Raw genomic sequence first — 15772 nt, 5'->3', positions numbered from 1 at the left:
GGCCCCGGTGCGAAAACTGCCCTGGGGCCACCCCATACGTCTACCACCCGCAAGCCCACCATACGTCTACCTTCCCCCTCACATGCAGACAAACAGATACACATGCAGAGACACATACACACACACACAGACATACATACAAACACACAGAGAAACAGTCACACAGACACACATACACAACGTTTTAGTCACCCTACGGTTTGCTACCATTTAGGGGCAGGAGGGTGACTTTCCCTGGGGTCCAGTGGTGGCTCAGCCTGACTCCCTCATCTTCCTCCTGCCCGGCTCACGGTGTAAGCTGGGTGGAGTGACCGGGGCAGTCACTTCCTCCCAGCTGTGATGTCATCTCAGGGGGCCCCGTCGCAGTGTTAAAGCGCACAGCGCTGACCGAGCCCCCTTAAAAATGTATTTCCATCGGGTGGCCCTAAGAGCATGGGCAAAACCACAAAATATGTTCATAGGTGCCTGTTTCCTGTCCAAACCTCCAACACTCCTTATCTAAATTTTTAAAATATTGTTGAGTTGTGCCGGTGTTTTATACTAACGTGTAACGCTTTTATTGAATGTTTCCCTTTTGGCTTGGTTTACCGATATTTGCATTACTCTTTGGAAAATACAATGAACAAAATTATAAACGCAACACTTTTGTTTTTGCCCCCATTTTTCATGAGCTGAACTCAAAGATCTAAGACTTTTTCTATGTACACAAAAGGCTTATTTCTCTCAAATATTGTTCACAAATCTGTCTAAATCTGTGTTAGTAAGCACTTTCTCCTTTGCCGAGATAATCCATTCACCTCACAGGTGTGGCATATCAAGATGCTGATTAGACAAAGGTGTGCCGACAAAGGTGTGCCATCAATAAAACAATTGTAGGTGAGCCTACAATAAAACAATTGTAGGTGAGAATGAAATTCTCAATTAAGATAGGCAGTAATGGCTGTGATACAACTCTACTGAAAAAAACAGGCTCTCACTTAAAGCCTGAATGTAAAGCAAAAAAGTGTTATTAGATAAAATCTAATAGATTGCAAGGAGTAGTTATGGTGTGTGGAATACGTCTTTAAGAAATATAAAAGTAGAAAACAACAGTTCGTATATAACAATATGTTTCAATATATTAGTCCCAATGTTAACGTTATTGAAGTCCCAGTCTTTATGGAATATTGCCACAAATAATGGCTAACTATGATGCAGTTGATACAATGTTCAAAGATTTTTTTAGTGTCTGTCTGTATCAGATGACCCCAGCTATCGGCACAGCTGGGGTTATTCTGTTTTAACCCCTTAAGGACCAAACTTCTGTAATAAAAGGGAATCATGACATGTCACACATGTCATGTGTCGTTAAGGGGTTAAAAGTCTATTTATTATAGTACTGACAATGTGTTCTTGAACTGTGTTGATCCCAATTATGTACAAAAGATAGAAATAAGAATTACTTTAAGATTATTTAAGTACCGAAATCCTCCCGTCGTTCTAGAAAACAGTTAGATAGAAAACCATAGTGCCCATAGCTTCAAAAGCTTGTCTTACCCTAAAGGACACAAGCATTTTTTGCTTTTTGTGTTCAAACACCATTTGCATCTTTGTCATTTATTGCACCAACACATATTATATACCGTATTTTAGAGGGCCAAAACGGATTTCATTTAATGTCACATATACTTAGGAAAATTATTAATTATAAGAAAATGCCAACCCCCCCTCCCCCCCCCCCCCGTTTTGGCAATAACAGCATGTGCATAATCTTCATAGATGGATTTGACGGGCCTATGTCTCATTTTGGGGTATTAGATCAGTTTCACTGTTAAAATAACCCCACAAAGTGCTTCCATTTGATAAAGCAGACACCCCAGGGTATCTTATATGGCGTATATTGTGCCTTAACTTGTCACCATTTTTTCACCAATTTATGTCAATGTTTGTGGTGAGAGGAAAAAAAAAGGCATTTTTACATGCATGTTGCATTTTTGCTGAGTATTTCTTACACTTGATATGAACCACGGTCATAAAATCCCCCAAATTATGGTCAGTTACATCTTCTGAATAAAACAATATGCCCAATGTTTGACATAGACACTATTTTGTGAAGTTACAGTGCTGCAATAGAGACGTGACAAGTTCAGGTTTTCAAGTGTGAATTTTCATGGAGGGTTTTTGATGCGTCCGTGTCCCACTTTGGAGCACTTGAGCAGGCTACATATTCCAACTACACCATAAAGGCATACCATTTCTTAACGAGGAAATCCCAGGGTATATTTCATATGTTGCTCAGGTGTGTCGCCTGAGTACAACAATACTTCCGTATGTATCTTTGCCAGGTACATGTAAATGTTAAAGGGGTACATTTGAGACGCAGCCATTCAGTTTTTTTCTAACTTTGAAGTTTTACGCTGTGTCCATGTTCCATTTTGGAGTAGTTTAGATGGTTGGTTATTGAAACTTCCCCACAAACACAAACACATACTATTTATTAAAGAATACACCCTGGAGTAATTCAAAAGATATATTTTGAACCTTAGCGTGGGATAATTTTTTTGCTAGTTTGTTCCAGGTGTAGTGGTAATGAGCATTTTGTAATTTATTTTTTTACTTTTTAAAACTTGTATTTAAACTTTTTTTTAACTTATTCAATTTTCTTTTACTTTTTTAAACTTTCTTAAATTTTACTGTTAACCCCTAACTAGCAGTAAGCAGCACTAACAGTAAATTCCCCAATTTCCCATATATCCCACCTAGCAAAAGATATAATTTGAAAATATTTAAATTAATTAATAAAATAAATTGAGGGTAAAAAAAAAAAAAAAAAAACTACCCATAAAAAAAATTTAATAAATCAGATCACAATATAATAATGTGATCTGTATACTGTTCACTGTAGGCAGTGATCAACTGGCAGGGAAAGGGTTAAATTTTATTAGGACTGGGTAAAGTGGGGTGAGATTTTTCTAAACTTTTTTGAAACGTTATTAAAACCTTTTTTTTAAAAAAATTAATGTTAACCCCTAGTTAGCCTAACACCAAATTCCCCAATTCCCCACTAACTTCCACCCTCCCCAGCTAGCTACACATATAATCGTAAAATATTTAAATTAATTTAAAAAACTTAACTCCTGAGGGTTAAAAAAAATAAAAGTTAACCGTCAAGGGTTAAAAAATATATATATATCAGATTACCGTAAAATACCCTGATCTTTATTTTGATCACAAAAGTCAATGATCAAATGACAGTAAAGGGGTTAATTTTAATAAAGCAGTGGAAAGGTGGGTTGGATTTGACTTTTACTTTTTTTTTTTATTATTTTTTTACACAGGGAAAATCAATCAGCACTGATCCGTCTCCCTGCACTTCACACTGAACACACTGAACGCAGAAGATGAGCAGGGAGGTGGATCAGGAGTCCCTGCAGCACATGTGCTTGCTCTGACAGCGAATACTGAAGCAGACTGGAGGAGCGTTAACCCTGCGATTGCGGCAATCTGGGGTTAACTTTAGTAAATTACAGAAATTTTCCGTCTAGCATCCGGAAGGGGTTAAAGAACAATCTAGAATCCCTCAATTATATACGTGAATAATAAGCTTTCAAAACAATATATAACTAACTCTTTTGTTCAAGTATTTGTTTGACCTGAGATGAAAAGAGAACTTTCAGCATTACCTTGCTTCAAGAAGTGGTTTAATGCCAATCACAGGTGATGTACGATGACCAAATTCATCATGTAATATCAGAGGTATGTTGAATGGAACACCAATCCGAAATGGAGGATCCAAAACTCCAACGGAAAACCTGAATGGTTTACCCTCTTAAAAGCAAAAAAAAAAAAGAATTGTGATTTTCAAATAATTAATAAAACATCTGGTTTGAACAACAATGTTATATTTTATATAGCTTTTTCGAGGATAATCATAAAAGAAGTACAGTGTTCAAGGAGTATTCTTTGGGTGAATGTTATGCTTTGTTAGTTACCTTTAGAACGAGCAATTCAAAAAATAGTATTTAAAATAATATATACATTGTGCTAGCAAAATTGCTTACAAATGTATAGATCCTTTTAAAATTGTAAAACTTTGCTGCTCCCTTTATTTGCTTATCAATAATCAGCATATACACCTAAACCAGGAATAAGTGACAGGGAAGAGTATGTGAAGCTGCAGTTTTGCTGCTCTTCATTATAGTGATATATATTCCCCAAAAGTGTTTTCATGATTACAGGAAAAATACAGGACATTTTCATGTTTATTTATATAGGAAAGGAAACTTTTGGGAAAGTTTACCCAAGCTGGAAAAATTACACCCTCTGGGAATGGGGATGCAAATGTGGGGGGCAGAGGGTAAGATCATAATAGCTCTCAAAGTAAATAAATGTACCATTTAGCAGTTACATAGTAAATTAAACCTGAATTGAAAGACAAGCATACATACATTTACAAGCAAATCAATTATATGTCATTATTTTGGTATGACAAATGTATTAAGAATATATATAAATGGAAAGGCAAAATGTATTTTCACAACCCACCCCCCGGCAAAGATCACCACTGCCAGCCAACTGCATACAGAATAGACTTGTCAGTTTAACCCAGTCATGGCAAAGTTACCATTCCATTGAGACTCTCAAACCTCACACATCAGTAAACCTCTCAAGCCTTACAGGTACAGGGCACTATGTCACAGGAAGTGAATTACAATCATAAATTACATAATTGCAACAAACCATAAAATAAAATCCTCTAAACTTGTTGCATAATATCCTCATACATTGCTTTATATGTTGACAAAAGCATTATGACAAATGTATGCATTTGTGTCTCTTATACCCCTTGTTTCCTTCACCATACCTTGTGTTGCTAGCACCCCCTTTGAGTCTCGTGTTACTTGCAACATCGTTGTGTCTATTGAATTGTGTCACTTGCATTACTCCCTTGTCTCTACTACATATATATGTTATATTATACATATACACACATTTTTACATATATAGTCATGGAAAATATAAAATACACCGTCTTTGAATTCTATGGTTTTACATATCAGCACACAAGAAAAGTCACCTGTTCCTTAGCAGGTCTTAAAATTAGGTAAATACAACTTCAGATGAGCAATACATGACATATGACACAGTGTCATGATTTATTTAACAAAATTGCTTTAACTAGTAACAATGTAAGATGATTTTATAATAGCTTGTTGTACATATGTAATTCCCTCCTTGTCACATGATACCTTGTACTTTAAAAACTAGAGAAACATTGGTCTGAGCTGAAATGTTGCAGCCGTGTGTGTAGCGTATAGGTATGGAAATACGCCCTCTGAATGCTGGTCTATTCTTTATGCAGTTTATAAGAGTAGTTGATAACATTTACTGCAATAGCTGGTAACCATGTATCTTATAGGATAAGCTTAAGCACCATAACAACTCTGTTGTCAACTCATTGCAAAGTTGATGGTGCAGTGACCATTCTGCACCAACTGTCTGGTAGAAGTCTGCAATATTTTGTAAAATAAATAGATAAATAATCTGCTGCAGCTCTAATTCAGTCTTTCAGAGCTATCAATCAGGCAGCCAAAACTCTCAGTTTTGATGCCTGATATCAACTTTGCTCATAATATGCATGCTGCATGTGCACACACAACTTGGGCTGGGTTATTTATATTCAAAACATTATATGACCTATTACATAACTTACCAACAACTTTAAAGTTAATTTGTTTACATGGAAGTGGTCGTCCACAAAATGTATCTGCATTGCTTTCATTTAGCACAACCTGAAGTTTCAGTGTATAATATCCAAGCTTAGTAATGTTTTCTAGGAAAATAAAAAGAGAGTATTGTGAAAAATATGAAAAGATTAAAAAGATCACAAGTTGAGTTGAAGATTTTACAATTTAGACTTACCCATTTTTTTAAACCAATAAGGCCACTTGCCACCATGTTGGCTAATATGTGAAATTATTTCTTTATCACTGCCTGCTGCTTTAAAACATAAAGAGGTAAATTATGTAAAATTCTCATAGTGGAACTGCACTTATTTTATATTATTCCCCATTCACTATTACATACCTTGTTAAAAAGTAACAAAACAGTACACTTACTTTTTATAAATACATAATGCACAGTCAAGATATAAAACAAAAAAACGACAAAACACACACAGACACTGACAAAATATAAAAAAGGTAGGCTCAACCCATTAGCAGAGATGGGTGATAAAGAATAGAAGAGGTAGGAAGTACTTTTGTCTACACTAGTTCACACACATTGTGCTGTGGGTGGGGAAAATAACAGATACACAGGAGGGGGCGTGCATGTGCCCACTCCAGCCAAAACACATGTGCGGCAAGTGGGGGCTGTAAAAATACATAAGTCGGTGTCAAATGAGATAATCTGAAGCCTGAAAGTCTGTACAAACAATGCTTGTTGTCTATGAGGTATAAATAAAAAGCCAGCATTCCAATGTCTTCTTTCTTTGCTGTTCCCTGAAACAGATGACTATTGCTTTTCACTTATTACCCATGGGATTTTCTTCTGTATTTATTTATTGTGTATCTTATGTTTTGGAAATAAATATCACAATTAGTTAACAGTTTATTTCGGTTACCCTATTTTTCAATATTTCACATTTAGAATGGTGATTGACTCAGGCGACATATTTTAAGCTTTTTGCACCCCATAAATGTATGTTTAGTTGCTGGGCAGAGAGAGGTTGGAGTCTTATTTGTGAATAGCAAACTACTCTTTGTGCTCAGCAGTATATATTTCACAGAGTTGGAAGTGTTCAAATAAATGTTCTGGGCTTCACTGCTTTAAATAAGTTAAATTCCTCTCTACTTTACCATTTCAGTGCAAGGATTTAGAAACCTTTGTCTTTTAATCCTTGCACCATGTATTTGGTGGTTTTGGCTACTTCCTTTTAGTACCTGTGCAAAGTATGCAGGAATGGCAAAAAGAGGCTTCGAAATTGCTGTACAATTGTGACAGAATACGGTTTTAGACCTTCTAAAACCTTTAAAGGAACACTATAGTCACCTTAATTACTTTAGCTAAATAAAGCAGTTTTAGTGTATAGATCATTCCCCTACAATTTCACTGCTCAATTCACTGTCATTTAGGAGTTAAATCACTTTTATTCTGTTTATGCAGCCCTAGCCACACCTCCCCTGGCTATGATTGACAGAGCCTCCATGAAAAAAAAACTGGTTTCACTTTCAAACAGATGTAATTTACCTTAAATAATTGAATCTCAATCTCTAAATTGAACTTTAATCACATACAGGAGGCTCTTGCAGGGTCTAGCAAGCTATTAACATAGCAGGGGATAAGAAAATCTTAATTAATCAGAACTTGCAATAAAGAAAGCCTAAATAGGGCTCTCTTTACAGGAAATGTTTATGGAAGGCTGTACAAGTCACATGCAGGGAGTTGTGACTAGGGTTCATAACCAAAGGGATTTAACTCCTTAATGGCAGAGGATTGAGCAGTGAGGCTGCAGGGGCATGTTCTATACACCAAAACTGTTTCATTAAGCTAAAGTTGTTCAGGTGACTATAGTGTCCCTTTAATAAAAAATTGTAATCTTTGACTATCAGCTCTAGCATTAGGCATGCAAAACTGTATTCCAAAGACATTGACAATGTGGGGTACCTAATGCACATACATGGCAAGTAGACATTTTCCACACAAAAAAAGCATTGAATCAATGCTTTCCTATGGTGGATTTGAAAATGCATGAGGACTACTAGCATCATTTCACAAAGTTAAACTCTTTGTGGAAGACAGCCACTAGAGGCAGTCTTAACCTTGCCATATAAACATTGCCGTTTCTATGAAAAGGCTAAGGACACAGGGACACTGCAGCCAGACCACTACAATGAGATGAAATGGTCTGAGTGCCTATTGTGTCAGGGTTCTGACCGTGCCATACAGATGCCCAGGCGTGGCCACCCTATGGGTGCCTGACAGGGAATTTGAACCTGGGTACTTTGCTGTCCTGGACCTGCTATCTGCCTTTGAGCCACAGTAGTTCTGTTATTTCGAGCTGTTCTAGCCCTATTATTCCTGGCTATGTCTGCAGCACGGAGGGCTGGACTTTGTCTGTGGTCATTGCAAGTGCTTCACCTGACTCAGATCAGTCATCAGCATGGTATATAAACACAGCCTCGCCCTGGGAACTTTATCAAGTCTTTGATCCTGGTGTGTGTGTGTGTTCAGTTCCTGTGTTCCAGTCTCTTGAACTTTTACTCCATATTGACCCCGGCTTCTGTCTATATTTATCCTGATCTCTGGAATCCCTTGACTTTGGCTACACTTCGTTAATCCTGATCTCTGTCATCCTTTGACTTTGTCTATCCCTTGACTATCCTGCTTTTTGTGTCCTTGTCGGTACTGCATTGGAATCACCATTCCTGCACAGATTCACAGTGCAGGTGGCTTCTTATCTGGTCACCCAGGACTGTGTCTATCTTCAAGGGTAAGCATACATATCTACATATACATAACCCTGACAGTTTTGTCCATTTGCGCCTTCACATGCTCATATCTAATGCACCTAGGCTTATTCCTACAGAAAGGACATAATGGAGAAATTTTTACCTCAGACACACTATGGCATTGAAGAAGATAAAAGGATAGCATCGGGTCAAGATATGCATATGGTAAGTACATTTCCCAAATCATATTGTTCCCATGTAATAGTGGGTGACTGATTAACTCATTTTTTTCCCAGCTCGGTTTAGAATAACTAGATGCTCGAGTACTCAACTTAATCAAAGCCAGTGAGCAACTTGAACTTAGAAGAAAAAGAGAGGAGAATGTATGTGCCCAGTTATAAATATCAAAGATCTTAATTCTGTGGTATTTTAGCGACATTTCACTGCCTGAGAGATCTTCTTTTAAAGTGTGAATGGATGAAAGAGATCACAAAGATGCTTAAAGGAACATTAGACATATATTCCTAATGCTATAGTGTCACTATCCCTATCTAGTTTTGTTCTTCCTCACTCCCCTGTTCACCATCAAATTAATAAGAGTGATTTTACTCATTTTTTTCCAGCGCTAGGGCTTAAAGACCACTGCTACCAGATCATGAATCTATGGTGCCTACTTCAACTAGATCTGTGTGCCGTGTGATTTAGCACATGACTTTCACAGTTCAGATAGAGAGTGGATCCCGAAACAATAGCAGCAGATCCTTTATCTCTGAATTACGCATTTTAAATGCTAGTAAAAATATTACTTCAAGGCCAGGAGACAAAATTCAAATCGGGTGCTGATCACACCTTTCTGTACAGCTCAGCCGTTATACCCTAATTTTTTTTATAATTTTTAAACAAGGTTTAAACTCTGGCTTTTGTAACTTTCAGTCAAGATGGAATGTCCCTATTTTATTAATGACCCAGAGCATAGTAATGTTCAGATGACTTGTGTAAATTTTAGAATTGATAAAAGATACTAGAGAACTGTTTGCTTCAAAAGACACTGATGCAGAAGTGTACATTTACCTATTATGTTCAAATTCCAGTTCCAAAAAACAATAGGCATGTGACACCAATCAGTTTTTGTAGTACTGTGCAGACTTTTAATACAAGACTTACAGTTATGTGAAATCACTTTAAGTTCCACCAGGAGTTTCTTAGCAGATCCATGGCTGGTACCTGGGAGTTTTTGCATTGCTTCTCCTTTGCTGTTAAAAATCTCAACTTTTAATGCTCCTGTGTATAAATAAAGATTACTTAATTAGAACTAGTTAGATTGAAGTAAAAAAACTATTAAGCTAAAACTTATGTGCAAAATAAAAATATTATACTCTATAGAAGACATGTGGCAAAATATAGCCTCAATCATGCCTAAAGGTAGCAAATGAATTGTAGTGTAAGTATAAGGGTGAAACAAGTCAATCAACAAGAAATCGAGTACATGATTAGTAACCAAATAATATACAAAATAGGAAAAAAAAACCTTTATGAAAAATACTTAGTACTATATTATCTTAAAGGAAAACTGCCACTTTCCAGATTATTTAATATGAAGTTCACTTACCTTCTTATTTAATAAACTGAGTTATTGACTAAACAGCGGATTTGTCTGGATCGACATAATCCCGTAAACATGGCCGAACTCCAGCCAAACTGCAAATTCTAATATTTACTGAATCCATATGCAGTCGGCTCAAGCAATTGCCCATAGCATTCAAAACATTCACATAGTACTGCTATTCTGGGAGGATGCACAAGTGCAAATTATCATTAATTTGTTTTCATGCAAGTGAATGATAGCTTTAAGTACGATTTACCTGCAGACAGTGCTAGCAGCAAGCGGGCAAATAGTTATTAAAAAAATATCCAGACACAGACACGATGTTAAGAAAAGTTTCATAAATAAATAAAAATATATACATATGAAAATCCTATAGAACAGGAGATTGCTCCATCCCACTACAAAATATTAAGAAAGTAATAAGAACAAACCTACGAAGGAAGGTGTGGAAAATATTAGACATGTCAGATATCGGATAAATTAATTAAATATGACCAGAATTTCTAATAATCTGAAAACATTTAAACAATATTAGTATATTAAAAATAACAGAGTAGGTAAAATGCTTACTAACAAATTAAAAAAGCAATCTGAGGAGTATAGGATAGATACATTAATACATAATGATAAGATCTATAGATCTCCTTAAGAGATTGGTCATAGTTTTAACAGCTACTATAAAGCGTTATACAATTGCTCTAAGACGTTTAATTCCTGCAGCTTTGATCAATTCTTCAATGGTATTCAAACACCTAAAAAAAGTCTAGAACAAAAGGTATCACTAGACAAAACAATCCACCTGAACAAGGTCCTTAACCCCTTAAGGACTAAACTTCTGGAATAAAAGGGAATCATGACATGTCACCTGTCCTTAAGGGGTTAAGGCTATTGGTACGCTAAAAATAAAAAAAGCCCCTGGTCCAGATGGTTTCAGTGCCCACTTTTATAAAATTCTTAAAGCAAAAATAGCTCCCACTATAACAACCAAGATATACATTGTTCAGCTAAAGCGGTTTATAACCTGTTGGCCTAGAGCCATACCCAGTCCACTCGTCCCCCCCATTAAAAGGAGGGATCGGCCGCTCCGTGTCCAATTCCCCTCCCCAAAGCCCTCTTGGGCATAGGGTACGCCTAGAAGAAGGCCATAACTCTAAAACCCGATAGGGTTGCTTTAAGCCCATCATTACCATCCCTTCTCCCGGAGCAGTTAACACACTCCTGATAACGTACCAATGTTGGTCCACAACTCCTGGGGCATAATTATGTACTCACACTATTGTTCACCTTGTATTGCATCCTATGATTAAGTATACTGTACATAAAAAAAAAAAAAAAAAATTTCAATAAAAAGAGAAACAAAAAAAAACAGCTCCCGAACTGTAACAAGCGTTTAATAATTTTATCAATCAGTCCAAATGCCCGGCAGAATTTTTGGCAGCTAATATCCTTTCTATACTCAAGCAGGATAAAGATCCAACGTCTCTAAAAAAAAAACTACTGACCGATATCCCGGATAAAACAATAATTATGGCCCTACATACATATACATACATATACATATATATAGATATATATATATATACTCAAATGAAAAAAATCAAAATGCACTCACAGGTCTTCAAATTAGTGGACAAATTGGTGCTTTATTTGGTCATCAAAAAAGTGTACAAAAATCAATCGACGTTTCGACCCTGCCGGGTCTTTTTCAAGATTTTTTGGATCTTGAAAAAGACCCGGCAGGGTCGAAACGTCGATTGATTTTTGTACACTTTTTTGATGACCAAATAAAGCACCAATTTGTCCACTAATTTGAAGACCTGTGAGTGCATTTTGATTTTTTTCATTTATGAGTATATATATCTGACGCCAGCAATTTGCACCCAGGCACATGTGATATATATATATATATATATATATATATATATATATATATATATATATATATAACTCCAAAAAAAAAATAATACTTAAAAAAAAAAAAAGTTTGTTACAATGCTTTGACTGTTTTTTTGACCGACGAGTTTATTAACTTTTAATAAATCATGATAAAAGAAAGTCCAACCAGGAAAATAACTAACCACAAAAAAGCAAAATAGTACTATAGAAAAATATGAAAAACATATTTGTAAAAACAATAGGACATCTGTTAGGACATCTATACTAGCCCACTAATGAAAAAGTTGTAATTGGCACCTTGGTGAAATATTTACAAGAGCACACAATTGTGTGCAAAATATTATATTATGGTGGAAAACAACTTAATGGTAATTGCAGATAAGCACATTTCCACTAGTAAAATAATTTGTAGTCGATATTAACATATCACTGCTAAACAGACACCAACTAGGCCGGTATCTGAAACTCGACTAGTTCAAAAAACTCGACCACAGGTATATGACCATTTGACAACTATGGGTCAAAAATGTATTATTATTATTATTTTATTATTTATATAGCGCCAACAAATTCCGCAGCGCTTTACAATGGGTGGACGAACAGACATGTAGCTGTAACCAGACAAGTTAGACACACAGGAAGAGAGGGGTTGAGGGCCCTGCTCAATGAGCTTACATGCTAGAGGGAGTGGCATAAAGTGACACAAAAGGTAAGGATAGTATTAGACTAATGACAGTTGCAAGAGAGGAATCAGTCGGGAGCTATTAACAGTTTAATTGATACACTTTTATGAAGAAGTGGGTTTTCAAAGATTGGAAAAGGACTGGAGGCTGGGTGAGCATCTAACGGAGGAGGGAAGTGAGTTCCAACGGCAAGCATCAGGGGTGGGAGTATGGACAGAAGACAGATGTAAATCTTCAGCAGAGCGTAAGGGCCTAGACGGGACATACTTGTGTATTAGGGAGGATAGATAGGTGGGAGCAGCATTATGTATAGATTTGAAAGCAAGAACCAACATTTTAATTTGAGCAGGAAGCCAATGTAGGGACTGACAGAAGGGTGAGGCGTGGGAGGTGCGGGCGGACAGGAAGATGAGCCTCGCCGCTGCATTCATTATATACTGTAACGGTGCAAGTTGGGAGCGCGTAAGACCACTGAGAAGCAGAATACAGTAGTCAAGGAGAGACAGGACAGTGGAACGGACCAGCACCTTAGTCGCATCTGGCGTTAAGGAGGGTCGGATACGCGCAATGTTTTTGAGATGGTAACGACAGGATTTGGCGATAGACTGAACATGAGGCGTGAAGGAGATGTCGGAGTCAAAGAGAACACCTAGGCAGTGAGCCTGTGTGGTGGAGCTGATGGCAGCACCATTGACTTGGAGGGAGACAGACACAGGATTAGCAACACTTGAGGGAGGAAAGAACAGAATTTCAGCTTCGGTCAAGTTGAGTTTAAGGAAGTGGGCAGCCATCCAGTTAGAAATAGAGAGGCAGTCAGACACTAGTCAAGAGGGACGGGGAGAGATCAGGTAGATTTGCATATCATCTTCATAGAAATGATATTGGAAGCCAAGCAACGGACAGAGACCGTCGCATGGCCGCGGAGCTCCTGACTCCAAGCGTGTTAAACAGAGACACACAGGACCCAACTGCGACCCAAACGCTCTCCAAAGTGCCCCACTACTTACCTGATCCACATGGGCAGGAAAATGAAAAAACAAAAACCCGACAAGTCCCGTCTGGGTATGAACATCGGGGACATGTGGAAGCAGGCCCAGGAGACAGCCGGAGCAACAATGGCGTCTCTGCATGGGGGATGCTCCGACTTTACAGACGGCTCGTCCGATGAGGGGGACGGGGGCTACACACCGGCAAGAGCCCCACCACCGCCAGACAGGCCGCGGGTGCCCGCACCAGCTACCACACCGGTGACCATGGAGGCAATCAAAGAGCTCATGGCCGCCCACCATAGCAAAATCTCTGCAGAAGTGGCCACGATAAGGGAAGACCTGAAAGGCCTCTCAGCACGGCTCGGGACGGTAGAATGCACCTCTACCGGACACACACGCCAGATAGAGGAGCTAAAAGCGGCAGTCCACGACCTAAAACAACTAACCTCACTGCATGAACAGCAACTGGCTACTCAAGAAGACAAACGCCGCCAAACTAATCTGAAGCTCAGGGGGGTCGCTGACTCTGTACCGGAGGCTGAACTTCCACACTATATCAGACGGTTGCTAACCGCACTCCTGACCCCGAAGGTGGCCAAATCCATAATATTAGACAGCATCTTCCGCTTGCCGCGGCCAACTACTGCACCTCCAGCAGCCACAGGGGACATAATCCTCCGTTTTCAAAACATGAGGGACAAGAGGGCCGTTCTCGACGCCACCAAAGGCCTAACAACTTACTTGTTTGAGGAAATGACTGTCCTTTTATGCGGACCTGTCAAGTGGCACACTGAACTGGAGAAGATCTCTCAAGCAGCTCACGACCTTCTTGTTGCAACAAAAAAACAGGTACCGTTGGGGCCCAGGCCGCGCCCTACATATAGAAGGCGCAAGCGGCCCTCTGGTGGTGCGGAACCTGCAGGAGGCCACAAGGACACTGGAGAACCTGAGACCACCACAGCGGGCAATGACTGCCACAATTCTACCGGTCAGCAGCACAAGCAGCCTGGGGAAGAATGCAGCAGGAGCACCGATCTTTGTGCCACGTCAACAGCCCGCAGCCGCCACAACCTGAATCAGGGCTAGGCCTACCGGGACGTTTCCCCGAACTCCCCTTTTACCGGGCAACAACATAGCCCGCCACCCTACGGCTGAGAACATTCAAACGCAGAGAGAGTAATCCAAACTGTCCGTTGACACTGTCTCTCGTGCGCTTTTCCTAATTTTTTTTTCTTTTGTTCCCTAATATGTTATATTGTTTTACTTATGTTTTGCTACTGATTCGTTTAAGATGTCTCGACAAGACAGTGTAGGCACCCACATTAATAACGAGTACCCTGACAAACAGAACGGACAAAGTTGAGTGCCTGCTTGGCTTGACCGCCTGCTCAGCTGCCTCAAAAGAGGAGGCCCACTCAGGCGACTAATCAGAGCAGGTAACAACCCAGACCTACATGGCATGTAACACCCCAACCCCTAAGCAATAATATACAGTGGTACCCGCAATAACTTCCCGACTTCCGCTTCACACACCGCCAGTAACCACATTAAAACACCCCAGCCTGCACTTCTAGTGCGCTTTTGTTTTACCATATCGAAAACCAATGTATGCCACACCAGCAGACACAGCATTTACTATCACCAAGCCTGTTTCTAGTCTCAACGCAATGTCAATGCCTAAACGATCTAACTATTGATGCTGTTACCTGCATGACTTAACTACTGATTTAACTTAACTTTGCAACTCTATACTTATACCAGTTGTAATACCATGCAATGATGCTTACCTATAGTCCTTGTGCAGATACACACTGGTTAGACCAAGCTACCATACAAATAACTAATGTGTTAAAGGAACATGCCCAACAACCTAAGCTTGTACTAAAATGTATCTCTAAAGCATGAACCTCACTACTAGATTAAGCCTGTTTCCCTTAAGCATCTGTACCTATAGTTTAAACTCGTACCTTTTACTTTGAATTAACCTATTCAGTTCTAGCTCCCAGCATGTAACCTAATCCTAAATTTAAATGGCACGACTGTACCGTTAGCGATGTTTAGCCTATTTAATATGATTCACGTAACCATTGTTTTAGATCACATCTTAACATAACCTGCTTGATATACGCCTATGTTAAGAGACCTAAAAAAAAATAAAAAATGAGG

General features: G+C 38.6%; 1 protein-coding gene across 1 annotated transcript in view; it reads right to left on the bottom strand.

Annotated features, from left to right (window-relative positions):
* Nucleotides 1-15772, bottom strand: part of SMCHD1 (structural maintenance of chromosomes flexible hinge domain containing 1) — a 181109-nt gene that overhangs the window by 101237 nt on the left and 64100 nt on the right. Inside the window, exons 17-20 of the mRNA XM_063453045.1 lie at nucleotides 9597-9713; nucleotides 5902-5979; nucleotides 5693-5812; nucleotides 3663-3807 (exon numbers count right to left, since the gene is read on the bottom strand). Coding sequence (XP_063309115.1) covers nucleotides 3663-3807; nucleotides 5693-5812; nucleotides 5902-5979; nucleotides 9597-9713 — 460 coding nt within the window. The remainder of the gene's footprint in view (nucleotides 1-3662; nucleotides 3808-5692; nucleotides 5813-5901; nucleotides 5980-9596; nucleotides 9714-15772) is intronic.

Source organism: Pelobates fuscus, chromosome 4, assembly GCF_036172605.1.
Source record: "Pelobates fuscus isolate aPelFus1 chromosome 4, aPelFus1.pri, whole genome shotgun sequence".
Classification (NCBI taxonomy): Eukaryota; Metazoa; Chordata; class Amphibia; order Anura; family Pelobatidae; genus Pelobates; species Pelobates fuscus.
Note: the sequence above shows the minus strand (reverse complement) of the source record. Positions and strands in the feature narration are given on the sequence as shown.